This window comes from Camelus ferus, chromosome 7 (genome assembly GCF_009834535.1).
Source record: "Camelus ferus isolate YT-003-E chromosome 7, BCGSAC_Cfer_1.0, whole genome shotgun sequence".
In the NCBI taxonomy this organism is placed as follows: Eukaryota; Metazoa; Chordata; class Mammalia; order Artiodactyla; family Camelidae; genus Camelus; species Camelus ferus.
In genome coordinates, this window is record NC_045702.1 from 79,164,676 (window position 1) to 79,181,272 (window position 16,597).

Here is a 16,597-nt window from a genome sequence, read left to right on the forward strand (position 1 = left end):
ATGCCGGACTCCAAAAGAAATTCCAGAGGAGAACATTTTCCTCTATGCGCTAGTGCATGGGTAGTGACATTATTCTGATAAAGTCTATGTGAAGCTCACGTGAGGTTTTCTTTATCTGCCTTAAGCTCAAGCCGTTTTGCAACTCTCTAAATCCAGCTACTACCAGATGAAAGCTTAGGGTTAATTCACTTGTTGGAATATGAACTTCAACCAGAATGACTCTGTTCCAAATGGCAAACCAGAAATCATCAGAGATCTAAACAACTGACTCCCTTCACATTGGCTTAGCATGGTTTAAAATCACAACTCTAGGTTTCCTTTGTCTTGCTGAGCCATTCAGAAATACAGTGTGAATGCAAACTGCCCAAGCTACATTTAAAAACAAAACAAAACCAAACCTAACCATGATGGACTTCCAAAACATCAAAGTATAGTGGAAAACTGTTTGCAGGCAACAGATAAGGGAAATGAAGAAAAATGCTAATGATAAACACCTGGGTAAAGGTAGAGGCTAAAAACGACCCAGAGGAGAAACAGGTGGAGTCTGGCCAAGGACCTCAACACCAACAAGAAAAGAATTTGGGGAAGAAAGAAGTAGGTCTTTCTCTTATTAAATATCCATTTTATGACAGGCACTGTGTAAGATTCTGAGTGAATAAAAAGCTGAAAAGATATTGTTTGGGGAGAGTCTATTATTGTCAAATCTATACTACACCTCCCTACCAGATCTGGTTTTAGGGAGGATTCTATTTCCTGCCCCATCAACATCACGCTTGGTTGTAGGACCTGACTTGGCTAATAGAATGTGAGTGGAAGTGACATGTGCTACTTCTGAGCAGAAGACGTAAGAGCCATCACATACTCCTACCATTTCTTTTCTTCTACTATGAGCCCCAAAGTGTTCCAGACAGGGGTTGCTTCTCCAGCCTAGATCTCAGAATGAGGTACAGCTACCGTGCAGTTTCATGAGCGAGAAACAAATCTGTTTTGGAAAGTCACCAAGGTATTGCTACCACAGCACAATCTACCCTAAACGGCCTGATACAATGGTTCACCATCAATAGTGGAAATGCAGAAAGATGGAGCAGGCTACAGTCTAAAGAAAAAAAAAAAAGCCAATGGAGTTAGTGAGCTGAAAAGCATTAAGGCACTGACAGAAACATTTCAGAAAGGAAATCAAACTGGAAAGATGAAGGATAATGTGGATGGTTAAGCAAATGGGAGGCTGAGTGGTGGTCCAGCAACTGAAGAGGGAGAATGGTACTGAGAGAGGACAAGGCCAGAATTAGTTGTCCCCACAGATGGCAGATATTTAGAGAGAATAATATGTGAAATCAGACATGTGATTTACCCAGACAGATCTAGAGCCAGGCCCATCTAAGGCCGACAGCCCAAAAAGGGGCAATTAGGAGGGTCTGAGTCCCTTAAGGCTACATTTTTCAAAATACATAAGCATAGACCTTGGGGGCACTTAATGGTCTGTCTAGGGCACTCACAGCCACAAAACAAACCTAAAATATCTCTCTGAAACATCAGTTTATTAAGGTCGGAGGGGAGCAAATGGAGAAACCATTATTTTACCACCACTCAGCCACCTGTTATGATGGAGAATGAAAAACTGCACAGAGATGAAACAGAACTTCACAGATGTCTCCTGCTTTCAGACGTCTGCTTTAGGGCTCTGCTGCACTACCGTTCGTGCTCCTTCCCTGGAGAAGGGGGAGAAGCAGTTAGCTGAGGCAGGGCCCCCATCTCACCCACAAGGATGCTTTTCCTCTCAGACAGTAATACAAAGCCAGCCACGGTGACTGATGGTTTGGGGCTACCACAACTGTTCAGAGTACCTGAAAACAGCAAAAGACTAGTATGAAAGGGCATTCTTTTCCCAAATATTTAAGGAATAAAGCATGTCCAGTCAAGCCCACATGTAAGTCATTGCCTTCTCTTTCAGGACAAGACAGAGAATGAAATGATTCAGGCGCCAATCTATACACTGCACTCATCTAGCCCAAGGAGAACAATAAACATTTTTAAAATAAAATAAGAATCCCAGAAGAAATTTTTAGATATCATAAGGGTGGAAGAAAGTTCAAATTATACAATAATGGTTTAAATAGATGAGTTCAATTTAACGAGATAAAATGGAGGCTGATTTAAATAACTTTATTCTTTTCCAATTGTTAAAATTCTTTATTTTCCCCATGAGTATTAAAGTTCATAAAGCATTTGGTAATAACCATATTGGATTTCATATAAAATTCTGCCTGAATCAAAAGATAAAAGGCTCTGGAGAGAAATGTTTCACCTATTAACATGCCACAGAGTAGTTCTTCTGCACAAAACCTACTGCATAGTAAAATTTACTTAACATCATTATTCTATGTGAATCACAAATATGCTTTAAATGAGAAATAAATTTTTTTTAGTTATCTGTTCAGATTTTATTTGAAATCTCATGCAAACTGTCAAAGTTACAAAAGAGAGGAAGACATCTGTATTAGAGAAATAAGTTCTCACAGCACTGCTCAGATTTCACTGAATCGAAAGTCCATCTCAATTCCTCTGAAAATGACCATTTCAGTGGCTCAGGCTTGAATTGTGTTTTGTGCACGGGTATGTGCAGAAAAGGGATTAAAAATTCCACAGCCTTGAGAATTTTCCCTTCTATTTTCTTAATGTCTGACCTACAGAATAAGATAAAATTATTATTCTAACTCTTGGTCACACTTTCCCCAGGGCCCACGGCGACCGAAGGGCAAGTGAGTCTACTGTAATTAAATTGTCTGCATTGCCTACTAATACTCCTCTTTGGAAAAGATCCAAGGAGGATTCACCACCTACAGAATTTCTTGCCTGGGCATATAGTGTAATAACATGGCTCCAGTGTTAGTCAGAGGTTCTTCATTTATTGCTTCAGTTGAATCATTTATCAGTGTCAGAAGCAGCTGCCTCTCAAGCCCAGACGGTCCCCCAGGCCTCACTTTCTTCCCACATAACTTGAGGGAGTGGCGTGTTTCTCCTTCCTCATTGAAGCTACTCCCCCACACTCCCTCCCTTGGGTGTCACACTCTCACAGGGCTGAGAAGGAAGCAGTCTCGCCAGTCTCCTGTTTCCTGGCTGTCCTAGAAAACAAGCCAGGGTCGTTTAGAGTTTCATCATAAAGATGTCAAAAAATAATAGACATGCAAAAAGTGTTCATGGTTTTAAAACCTTACAAAAGTCTGAGGGTCACTGACTCTGGTCAAAAAATTCCTTTATTCTCTTCTTAAGTGGCCTCTTGAAGCTGTTGCTTCCTTTCCCTACTCCTGTGAGCACCTGTCATGATATCTGCCCTTAAGGATCAGACTGAAGTTTAAAATCTAATTAAGTAGCAAGAGAAAAAGTGCAGCAGGCACATCACCATGGGAAGTTTCAGATCTTTGTTGCCCAATACAAAGAAATCACTGCCATACCTAATCAAATGTGTTTCCAAATTGTTTTACATTACATAGGTCTTCAGTAACACCAATTCCTTAATTATTTGTTTATATGTATTGGGGGAAGGGTGGGGCAGAGAAGGGGGTTGGTTCCCAGAGAGATGGGGCTCCTGGACAGCTCTCCTGGCTTAAGTCTCTGTTTAGCACCTTGGACAGCTCCCAGAACACGTCTTTAGTTCTTGAACACGTAATGATTTAGTCTGTGTAGTGGCAAAGGACCAGCTACAAATGCTGCCATGTCAAAGTTCCCTACTGCACTCTGGTGAGCGCAAGTAAGACTTACAGATTTCCTGTAATGTGAGCCAGGTGCCTGGTAAGAAGAGCTACCACAGACTCCGACACGCAAGAAGAGTGTCTCTAAGTCCAACAGCTATGGCAAATTGTCTCTGGACACTGGGCTGAAAAAAAGAGCTGCAATGAGCTATGACAAATGACATCTGAAGATTAATGAGTCAAGTCACTTATTGTTTAGGTACGTTAAATTCTGAAGCTTCAAAAAGATATTAATATGGGTAAATGACTAGGACTTAGGAATCAATACAGGGGTATAATTTTGTTAGCTCACAGTTAACCCAGTTCAACTGCCCAGAAGAAGGAAACCATACTTTAGGCATTAATTTGACTGAATTGTAGACACAATGCATGAAATGAATTAATAATTTCTAAGGAACCAAACTCAGGGTAGCAACCACTGCAAATTCAGGTGCCCCATGCCCCACGCTACCATGTGCATGACAACCCCAGACAGGGGCACAGACCACTGCAGCAAAACCTGTACTTACAAAACCAAATCCAATGCATTTTATTTGCAAAGTTATGCAGGTCAAGCTAAATACCTTAAGGCAATAAGTATTTAATAATGCCTATTAAATGAGCAATGGCTTGTTGAATTGACTTGTTAAAATGTGGTAAATGTAGTACTGATTTATATTTATAGGTAACCTTTGTTTTAAAAGAAATAGAAGGAAAAAAAGCAAGCAGCACCTACAATAGAGAACACTTTAAAAATTAAATTTCCTCTAACTAAGAAACCATGAGTTGACATTTAGAAAGGGGCTCAGGGGGAAAGTCAACAATACTAACAGATATATAAAGCTTGGATCTGAAGAGATATAACTTCACAGAGTTGTGATTTCACAAAGTTAAGTCCTGTCAGCTCACCTGTGATCATGAGCCCACAGAAGTTCCCAGTTACATTATTATTGTTGGCCTTTGCGGCCATTTTTCTCTTGAAAAGGCTCAGTGACACAGCAAAATTAAAACTGGCTCAACTTCTCGGAGTTCAGACAGGCTAACTCAATCTTGGGAGCGATGTTAATACATTTTCTGATCATTTTTGAAGCTTAGAAGAAAATGACACTATCGGGGAGGTGAGATTTAACAAGCCATAAGCAGCAGCCATAAGACTAACACGGCATGTCTGAATCCACTTATGATCAAAGATAACATTCGGCTGCTCAACACTGCGGGTGTTTGGTTTACTGAGAAATACAGCTCTCCCTCTGTCAAGTTCAGGTGCCGTTACGGTGGAAGACGAGAGGTTTTCAAAGGGCCTCTAGAACATTTGGTTCCTTGCTTTGCGCTCTCTGTACAACAGGAGCTCTCATTAAGAACCCAACACTGATTTCATAGAACGGTGTCTCCATTTAAAAAATTTCCTCTTGGCATGTATTAGTGCAAAAAATACGAGATAGGAAATTGGAGTGTATTTTGAAACCACAGCTCTGGGCTGATGGCGGTAGGGGGTGGTGCATGGAAGGGAGACAGACATCAAAGAGAGCATCTCAGCTTCCACTGTTTTATCTGAGATTCATGGCCCAGTTTCCAGCCATCCCTGTCAGCAACTCCAAGAATACCTATGATCTGAAAACCAAATCAAACACCTTCTGTGTTTCAACAAAACAAAATTGGAAAGCCAGCTAGTCGTTAGACGTACCATTTTCCCATCTATTTCCCTTAAGTCCACCAACTTGAGTTTATACAGATCTCTGTTCTGACCTTTTGGGAAAGCTAACCCGCGCTGGGTTCAAGGGGATAGAATTGCCTAGTTAGAACTATTAAACTCACCACAGGATGCAGGCTGTATATGACTTGAAAATAAGCTTTATTGCCTTTAGACAATTGAAAAGCCTTGAAAAGCCATTCCTTTTTTTCTTTTTCATTTCATGCATGCGAGGTTTGTGTGTGTGTGTGTGTGAACTGACTTGACTTACAAGGCGCATTAGAGGCATGAGATAAATATTTTTTCAGTCTTTGCCTTAATTCCTAGAGCATGATACTGAATATAGTGGGGAGGGGAGAATGACCCAGAAATGAACGGGAAACTCCATAGGAGCCCCACCCCCCACAAGGACTCTCCCTCTGGCTTATTGTTCAGTGTCCCTTTCTGTGGTCTGGATGCCACTCTGTCTACAACATCCTATCATGACCAAACTGGACAGGACTTCCAAGTACTAGAAAAACAATTGCTGTATCAAGTTACAGAGACACACTGATAAGTGGGAATGAAGTACCTTGCACTAGACAGAAAATAACGTCCAGAATGCCTCATTTATGATGTCTCTATTAGTTTTCTGGGGTTCATCACAAAACACCACAGCCTGGGTATCTTCAACCACAGAAATTTATTTCCTCAGTTGTGGAGGCCACCAGTCCAAGACCAAGGTGTTGGCAGCTTTGGTTTCTCCTGAGGCCCCTCCCCTCACTTTGCAAACAGCTGCTTTCTCTGCAAACAGCTGCTTGCTCCTTGTGTCCTTACATGGCCTTTTTCCTGTGTGCGTGCATCCTGAAAGAAATGATGTCTTCCTCTCTTCTCATAAGGACAATGGTCGTATTGGATTAGGACCCACCAACATGACTTCATTTGACCATAATTACCTCTTTAATGGCCCTACCTTTCAAATACAGTCACACTCTAACGTGTACTAGGGGTTGGGGCTTCAACATATACACTTAGGAGGTACACGGTTCAGATCTTAACAATGTCCTCAAAACAAGCCTTTACTATAGCAACGTAATAACAAAGTCCACCATCTCCTGAGTGCTTCCTTTCTTCTAGATACTGTCGTAAGTGTCACAACAGTTCCATTAACTCACAATCCTCACAATAACTCTGAGGTCAGCACATTTTCACAAGTGAGAAGACTAAGGCACAGAGGCTGAGAAACTTGTCCAAAGGTCACACACCTGGTAGGCAGTAAGCCAGTATCAGAGCCCTGGTGGTCTGGGTTATTTAGACTCCACAATTGGCCTCAAGAGCACACATGCTTCACGACCCTCTGAACGTCTACGCCCTCCAACTGTAAAGGCTCGGATGCCAGCTGCTGATGAGTGTGGCTGTCACCGGTTGACCAATGAGAACAACCTAAGTAATGGTACCATTTTCTCTGCCCTCATGATACAGTTCTAATCCATAAATAAAGATACTGATTGTTCACTTGTTTGTCTCAAAAGCTCATGATTTCAGAGGATATCCCACGCGATTCAGACAGCATAGTGGTGAAGTCGGTGGGCTCTGGGACCACCGCCTGGCTTTAAAATCTGAGCTCTAACAGTTCTAACTGTGCGACCATGGCCAAGTCACTTAACCTACCTAGGCTTCTGACTCCTCATCAGCAAAATGAAGTGATAAAAGAACTCACTTGCCAGGGCGATCATGAAGGTCGAGGGAGCCAGTCCATATTCAGCAGAGTAGCAGGCACGCAGTATGAATTCAATAAATGTTGGATGCACTATTATTACTCCATGTGATATTTTTTAAACGATAAACTGTGCAAAGAGTAGGTGCTTCATAAATACTTGACTGAACCAAGTTCTGCTATGTGTCTTACTACAAAGGAATATCTTCCTAAGGAATATACAAAACCTCCCCAAAACAAGCCAGTTGGGAACTTTAACTGCTTCCATGTTTTTTTTTAAATTTGTACTTTTGAGTCTTAAATACACAGTTATGCTTTTCAGAAAGCTTTTTTTGTAGCTTTAAATGTTGCAATAATACAGGATCCTAAAGTTCACAGCAATAATTTACGCAGATGTATAAGAACCACTCAACAATGGCTATGAGAAAAAAAATCAAACCAACGCAGTAAATTGCTGTGAGGAAATAAGAAAGCCTAAATACCAATGGCCAAAAAAAAAATAATCAAGTTCATTCCACCAACGAAAGCTTTTGTGACTGTGATACACTCAGTTTCCTCATACGTAAAGCAGAATTATAAATTGTTATGAAAATCAAGTGAGACAATGTACCAAACAACTTTATAAATGTTACTTATGAGAAGTCTTAATAATAACAATACTTTATCAGTGCTTTGGCCTAAGCCAGTGAGGTGTGGCTTGGAAATTGGTAAGTTTTTTAAGCTCTACAGAAAATTCTTATAATTATCCAGGTTTATGACCACAGTCCAAAAGATGCTCAGTTAAGGAATATGTGTACTGTTATTCCACATATAAGGAAATATGTGCATTATCTTCACTGTATCAGTGAAATTTCAGGCTTGCATCCAAATCGTTACTACCTTTCGATGGCTCTTTAGAGACATATGTGAGATGTGTGACCTGATTCAGAAGTCTGGAGAGGGGCCCAAGAATTAGAATTCTTAAAAGGTCTTCAGGTGATTCTAATAGTTATCTGGGAACCGCTGCCATAATGTTTCTCTGGGTCTATCATGTAATTGACACAGCATGCTGATGGACACATATGTAGCTTTCATATGCAGCTCTAGTATGACATGGACAAAAAAGCACTAAAAATATATCCAGCTCCAGGTTTCAGTCAGTTGCCATCGGACATTCCTTCTAATGCATCTCCATCACTTAGATCGAAACTGTAATCCAAAGTCAGCAAGGAGCTGAGAGGGTGACACAGAAGGGACAATCAGAGGCAATGGAAACCAATAAAACTAATGCAAATCTGAAAATCAGCTGCAGCTCATCTATGCCGATCTTCACAACCATTTCAGACAGCCTCCCTATGTTGGATGAGAGGTGTGCTTAATTCTCTGCATCACTTTACCAGAAGAGTGCAGCCAACCTGGGGATCACTTAGAGGGGAGCATCCAAACTAGATAATAAGCTTCCTTTCCAAGGGGAAGAGGAAGATACAGGAACTGGTCTCTAAATGAATGCTGAGGAACGATTTGTATCTTTTTTTTTTTTTTTTTTTGGTCAGTTTTGTTTAAAGTTCATCAAATTCATTGACTTTTTTTTCAAAGAATCAGCTTTTTGTTTCATTTCTTTTCTCTACTTTGTTCCTATTTTCAGTTTCATTGATTTCCAGTCTCATCATTGTTACTGCCTTCCTTCGGCTTGCTTTGGATTTATTTTGTTCTTCCTTTTCCAGTTTCTTGAGGTAGGATCGTCGACTATTGACTTGAGACCTTTCTTGTTCAATGTAAGCACAGAATGCTCTAAGGTTCCCTCCCAGCATTGCTTCAGCTGCTTTGAAAGAAGATCTTGTCATTTTCAAGGCCTCAGATTTGCTGCACTAATCTGACTCCCAGAGAAGGACTCTTCATTGTTTCTCAAGATCCTATGCCTAGAGTTCTAATCCTTTCCATCCTTCCCCCTGGAAAGCCTTACAATCTAGAAAGAGCCTAATTAAACTCATTCTCATCGAGGTGTGAGCAGCACACATTTCATCTCTTTCAGGGGCATCTGTATTTCCATGGGGCAGATGACTCCCAGGGTCACCCACCTTGGGAAGAAGAGAACACTGCCACAGGGAAGATCCTCTCCACAGATCTGAGTTGTGGAGGTCACAGATAACTCAGAGTATGACTACCAAGTCTACATCTATATTCTAGCATACAGACAAAAAACAGGATCAGAAGTTTCAAAAACTAAACAGAGGAAGAGCTTGTAAAAATTGTATGAATAAAAACAAAGCACTGGTCCCCAGTGTGTGACCCCCGGACCAGCCTCATGGGCATCACCTGAGAACTTGTCAGATTCTCAGGCCCCGCCCCAGACCTCCTGCATAGGAAAAGGGGATGCGGGGGCCCAGCCATCTCTGCTGTACCGAGGCCTCCCTGGTGATTCTGATGCAGCTAACGTTTGAAAGGCACGTTCTGGTGCACAGAAATCTCACCACCAGAGGTTCTTACTCAGAAGCAGTTCTCATGACCGGACAGGAGGCTGGGTGGGCGGACTGAGGTCCTCCACATTCTGCTACAGGATGCTGTCATTTTTGTTCTCATGTTTGGATCATCACCCCAAACAGACCCGACGGGCTCACATTTAATCAAGTCAGCGGCTATTTCAGAAGAAAGTCGCTATTAACATAACAAAAGATGGACACACTCCCGTGGCTCACATCATGGTTATCTGTGGTAAAAAGAAATAGTTCCAGGGCACCTGCTAGGCTGATCTGCTCAAGCAAATGGATAAAAATTTTCAGAATGTAAATGCCATTTGCCATAAATAAAAATTCTATCCACACATGAACAAATTGTGGGAGTAGGTTGTGTATTTACGTTCTTTTTAAAACATCTATTCTGTCATTTTTAATGATTTATATACATAGGTCTGAAAAAAATGTCATGAAACTGCTTACAAAATTTCACACTTTGTTCAACACCTGTCCCTATCCCAGAAACAAAAACATGCTCCAGGAATGGGCTCAAAATGATCACTTCTGCCACTAGCTCAGCTTCACATTTAACATACATTTTAAATCTTTTTGTGCAAAGTACTGGATTCCGTGCAGATAAAATGATGAGAGCAGCCCGCACAGGACCCCTGGGCTGAGGAGAGAGCAGGATGAAGACATGACTCCAGCTTTCCGTTACTGGACTATCCTAATAATTGGAATCAGTGGCTCTGAATCTCCTCCTTTGGAGAGCTTTTCGAAGTCCCAGGATTTCTTTCTGTTTTTATTTGTATTGTATCAGTTAGGCCGTTCCCCGGTGGTGGGCACGGGAGAAGTGGCAGGGCTACACGGCTATGGTGTTCCCAGGTGAACTGCTGTGAAAGCAGCCAGCGTTAACGCCACTTACTTTCTGCTACTTGTTAGCATCTCTGGTAAGAGAGGAAGCAGAGAAAAGGGGGAAAAAAACCTCTCTGGGGATGAAACAGGTGAAATCGAATTTCTTCCTTCCTGCTGGGCTTCACTGTCCTTGCTTTCCTTACCATTCATCACCAGGGAAAACCCCAAGGTCTTCGGGAGGGGTTCACTGTATCCCCCTTTGCTGGGTCCCCCTCTCCCCTCTCCTCGCCATCCTGACTGAGCTGTTCATGAAATCTAGACCACAAAATCCACAGCCACAGGGAGCGCAGTGGACAACGAGAGTGTATGCCGAGACCCTTCATCTACGCTCTTGGTCTAACACAAACCACTTCTGAGGAAAAGATGTTTGGGACCAAAGAGAAAATCTAAGGTTGGAATAAGGTAAAAGCTAAGCCTCAAGGTCAAGTTCAAACATAGACTCTTCTGCCACCTCTGTTTCCACCACAAACAAGCAGGGAATCTATCAGTGACTAGGGGGATTTTTATGATTTTCTTAAAGGGAATTTAAAAGCAAAAAAGATCATCGGGACCCAAAGTGTTTGAATACTTTCTAGAACATTCTAGTGGACTACTTTTGATTAAAGTACTAACTGAGTATGGCCAGATGACTATAACACAATGCATTAAGTTCAAATATACTTTCCCCTTTATACTGTAAGTAGTATCTTTTCAGATTTAGACAATAGCAGGAAAACATGGAATCTAGATTTCCTAGATTTTCCTAGGTCAGATAATGTGTTTAGAGTATGTTGCCTTAAGATAATGCCTTCTGCCTTGAGAGCAATGAGCCACTGTCATATTAACACTAAAAATAAGAAACCTTGTAGAAGTCACCACAATCTCGGTAGATGCTTCTTCCTAGGATAACGTTTCACCACACCTTTCTCGGCGTATGAAACAGATGAGAACTGGTCACCAACACACATTGAGGGTGAGGGGATACACTTTTCCCTCTATCGAGTATGAATCAATTCAGTCTTCAGCTATTCGTCCCAACCTTTGCTGTGTTTCTAAGGAAGATTAATAAATCGCTCTCCTCACCTTCTTCCCACCCCTTCCTTTTCTCTCTCTCCTTCTAATATACTGACAGGGTGAAGGTTCCCTCCCTCCTCAATACACGAAATGACTCTTTCTGATTAGAGCAAAAAATTATCAAAATGAGCACGTACCAATGCAAGATGTTTCTGATGCAAGAATATTTTCAAAGGGAACTAGACAGGGTCAGGAGATTCCCTGAGAAATACAATTTCTACATTTTATTCTATGTGTCTCACTCTTACAAAGTAAAACTGTTCTTTCAAATTTCCCCAAAGGTTGACGCTTTACCTCTATCTTGAAATCTGCTAACAGTCTTGAGAGAACTAAGGGGTTTGTCTTCAAGAATGATAGTGTCGGGGGGAGGGATAAATTAGGAGTTTGGGATTAACATATACGTACTACTATTATATAAGATAGATAAACAACAAGGACCTACTGTACAGCACAGGGAACTATATTCAATATCTTGTAATAACCCATAATGGAAAAGAGTCTGAAAGAGAATACACACACACATACACACATACACACATATGTATGCAACTGAATCACTCTGCTGTATGCCTGAAACACCACATTGTAAATTAACTATACTTCAATTTTTTAAGTAGTTAAAAAAAAAAATGATTGTACACTATTTGCTCCGTAACATTTGAAAATGTACATAGTGACAGGACCAGGAGGTAGGGCAGCATTATAAAGTCACTCTGTGCTGCTGCTCCCAGTAGCATGGATCATTTAGCCGATGAAGATGATTTAAACAAATGTACTTTCCTCTAGACAAAAAGCAATCCTCAGCTTGTTCAAGCAACAAAGGCCAGAAAAAGAACAATGAAAATTCACCATAATTGGAAAATGCAAAGTCCTGCTTTGTCATGAATGCATTCTTGAACTTGATGCTCCCCAAGGTTAGCTGTTAGCACCCCCAATGCCATAAAAGTGATAGAGGAAAAAAAAAATCTAACAGCAAAGAACTAATTAGATCCTTAGGGACACATGAGACAGGAAGACTAGGTTTCAAAGGATAGAGTGTAAATCCTCAAGTAGGGAAAACTGTAAACATGAGTTACTTCTATCCAAATCCAACCCTTCAAAGCAGACATTGGGGGTTGCCCTGAAAAGTAACAGGGCACTGACTGACAAGTTTCTCTGTGGGAAGTTACTGCCAGCCAAGTCAATGATCTGCGTGAGTGTTCTCCTAGTGCATGAAAAAGTGCGTGCGAACTCTCCAAATGAGAGCAAAGGAGAGTGGAGAACCTGTTGTCCAGAAGGAGACAGGGAGACAACTCATTCCATGGGTCTTCACCCAACATTTCTCTAGGAATTCTCTTTTCTGCCTTCCTAAACCCAAAGCTCTCTGTAATACTCAGTTATCTGGACGTGAACTATTTTTCCCTGTTACCGTTTTCTTCTCCAAATCCCCCCTCCCACTTCCCATTTTCAGATAGAACAAGATTGCCCTCAGCCTTAGTCCATTGAGCTCCGATCCGTACACATCAATCCTCAGTCTTGGGAAGAAATTGGAGACCTTCACAAATGTGTTTTGGTGGAGACTAGCCTCCCTGGCTCTACCTGCTGGATTTTATAAACCTGTTGGTGAGGAAAAGAAATGGAATTATCTCCAGCGAGAAAACAGTTAGAAACCTGATACACATACGGAAGAAAAGAAACCTCCAGGATCAGGGATCTAAAAACAGAAGCCAAGGGAGTAAAATAAAACCTGTGATGACCTTCCATTACTGGCTGTCATCCCAGAGGCCACAATATCCCCTGTGGACACTGGTTGCTCCCGGAAAATAAACCTATGTCCTATACATTGTCCCCATATCCTAAGCCCATTTTCCAGAGTTTGCTGGCCCCGCCTTCTGGCCACTCCACCTCTAGAATAAGCTCCAGATTTGAAGCTTCTAACCTCAGAGAGCCCCGCTCATATCTTCCCTCTCCCTGACCCTCATCCCTGCTCTCCTAAGGTAATATACTAGCCATTTACCAAGCCTTAATAATTTAAACAACAGTTGTTCCTTTATTCGTGTGTCTGTTAAACACATAGCAGCCTACTACAGGAGCAAATACCACAAACTGGTTTTCCTTATCGCCTCCCCCTGAGGACTCTTTCTAGACAATTTTTCCTAACCACACCCCCCGTGAAGTTTTCATACCATGAATGGACTATGTCTGCTCCTGTGATGTATTCATAGAAAAAAAAGAGTATGATTTTTTTTTCTTCCACCAAGAACCAATTTTCTCCCTCTTGGGGAGATGTAATCTCTATTGAGAACACTTGAAGCATGCGGTCATTGAAGTGATTTTGCCAGAAGCGTTGAATGACTGCTAATACATAGTGGAATATAAATCACCAAAAAGATCCTCTTTCCTTTAGATCAGTCACCGGTATTGAAAAGCTCCAGAGACGCAAAGTCTTAAATCTCCTGAGATTCTAAACTCAAATCTTGTTCCAGCCCTGCCTCCTGCCTCTTGGCTTTACATTAAAAAGTCTACAGGATTAACCAGCGTCACCCTCCAGGAACAAGCCCGGTGAAGAAGTTCTTTCTTCAACCTCAAAGCATTCCCACTCCAGAAACTGGATCAACGTACTTACCTCTTGCCGTTTGAAGTTCTGGACATACTCTTCAAACTGTTCATCTTTTGTCTCATCAGCTTTCCCAAGCTTCTGAAGGACCTAGTGTGTGAATGAGACAAAATGGTTCCATTTAATGATGTTTTCAAATAATAAGCAGAGCAAGGTGGTTCTTTGACTTTTCTGAGCAGGTCTCCCTTTTAGCACAGCTGGTTTTGCTGTTTCAGAAGCATGTTGGTTCAGTGGCTTTGGAGTTGAACAGGCTTGGACTTTTTTAAATTGAAGTATAGTCAGTTTATGATGTGTTAGTTTCTGGTGTATAGTGTAATGATTCAGTTATATATATATATTCCCATTCATATTGTTTTTCATTATAGGCTATTATAAGGTGTTGAATATAGTTCCCCATGCTACACAGTAAGACTTTGTTGTTTATCTATTTTATAGATAGTAGTTAGTACCTGTAAATCTGGAAATCCCAATTTATCCCTCCATCACCCTTTTTCCCCTTGGTAATCATAACTTTGTTTTCCATGTCTGTGAGTCTCTTTCTGTTTTGTAAATAAGTTCATTTGTATCCTTTTTTAATTTGGTTCCACACATGTGTGATATCATATGGTACTTTTCTTTGTCTGTCTGGCTTACTTCACTTAGTATGATAATCTCTAGGTTCACCCATGTTGCTGCAAATGGCATTATTTTATTCTTTTTTATGGCTGAGTAGTATTCCATTGAATATATATACCACAATTTCTCTATCGAGTCATCTGTCAATGGACTTTAGGTTGTTTCCATGTCTTGGCTATTGTAAACAGTGCTGCTATGAACATTGGAGTGCATGTATCTTTTTGATTAGAGTTTCCTCTAGATATATGCCCAGGAGTGGGATCACTGGATCATATGGTAAGTCTAGTTACAGTTTTCTGAGGAATATCTGTACTGTTTTCCATAATGGCTACACCAAATAGCCTTTGCTAAGAACATGCCCCAAGCCAATCAATACATTAGGGACTTTGGGTCTATTATTCCAGCTGATCCACCCAAAAGCCTGCTCATTTCTCTTTTACAGATGAAGGAACTGAGACTCAGAAAGGTCAGGCAACCTGCCCACGATCATTTGCTCTGCAAGTAGCAGAACCCAGACTCAAATCTGCAAGCCTGTGGTGTGTCCAATAGATCCCAGTTTGAGTCTATTACTGCAGGGTACTTAGCCTGTCTCCAAACCTCTCCTCCTCTGTAAAAGAGGATATGATATTAACGTATTCTACAAAGGATATAATATAGTGGGATAATAACATTACCTATATCACAGAATTGTTTCAAACTATTAACAAGAACTTATGTAAAGTACTCAGGAGAATTTCTGGTATGTAGTAGCTGTTTGTTAGATGTTAGCCACTGTTATTATCGTCATCTCACTTTTATTTGTTTGCCTGTAGGCATCATGCTACTACTTGTTGAGAGACCTCACTCCTTGAAAGACCATGAATCTCATTGGTGTGTGACTTTGCAATGTTAATTTCACTGCAAACACAGCACCAGGAGGTAGAATTTAGGCCCATCTGCTTCAGTTACAAGCCTGGAATCGTCAGCTATTCCAGAATAACCTGGATGGCCTCAGATCCAAATTTTCTCCCAGGGACAGAAATATGAATTGAAGGAACTCATTTTCAGGCAAAGAATCAGTCTTTGATTCAGCAATGCTTTCCAAAAGACAATGTGAAGAGGGGAGGGGGAAATGAGCGAAATGGAAGAGAGCAGTCCACTTTGCAGACGCACCCAGAAGCCCTGACAGATCTCATCCTGATGTCGCTCAAATAGTCAGAATTGTTCTGGGGTGAAACAAAAACATTATGGAAAGGAAAGCAGTGTATGTGCAGTGGTGAGAGCAAGAATCATCTGAAATGTGTGAATGATTCCTTCAGGGGAAAGTGACTTACCAAAGCATAAGTAACAAATGCTAGTTGCTGTGTTTAAAAATCAGGGTAGAAAGAAGATAAATAACATTATATCTAAGGAATAAATAGATAAATTTCTTTGCCTGAGTAACAAAATAAGCAATAAACGTGTACTTTTTATTACACACATTCTCAGGCCATACCTTTTTCTCCCCCTTAGACTCGGTTTAGAATGTTTTAAATAAACCCAAGTATCAAAGTATTTACCCAAGTAAGTCAGAGTCCATGCCGATTCCCTGAAGAAGTAAATTTTCCTTGGAGGAAAATAGTAATTATTCTAAGTATATAAGTAAAAAATGACTGTTTTATTCTATTCTAAAACTAACTGTTTATAGTATATGCTTGTATTCCTTCCTTTGGCATTAATAAAGATAAAAAAACTGTATATGGACTCACATACATTACCAATTATTCAACCTCACACAACTTCATCTCACAGACCAACATTACACATGAATCATATGAAAGATATCATATTCCTCATTGCAAATTCATTGTTTAAACAAAGCTGGGGGGATCCAGTAACATAAATATTAAAAGG

The 16,597-nt window shown here is 40.8% G+C and overlaps 1 protein-coding gene across 2 annotated transcripts in view; it reads right to left on the reverse strand.

Moving 5' to 3' along the window:
• Positions 1 to 16,597, reverse strand: part of AMPH (amphiphysin) — a 146,875-nt gene that overhangs the window by 67,396 nt on the left and 62,882 nt on the right. For both annotated transcript variants that reach the window (XM_032484251.1, XM_032484252.1), the window contains exon 2: positions 14,120 to 14,200. In XM_032484251.1, coding sequence (XP_032340142.1) covers positions 14,120 to 14,200 — 81 coding nt within the window. The remainder of the gene's footprint in view (positions 1 to 14,119; positions 14,201 to 16,597) is intronic.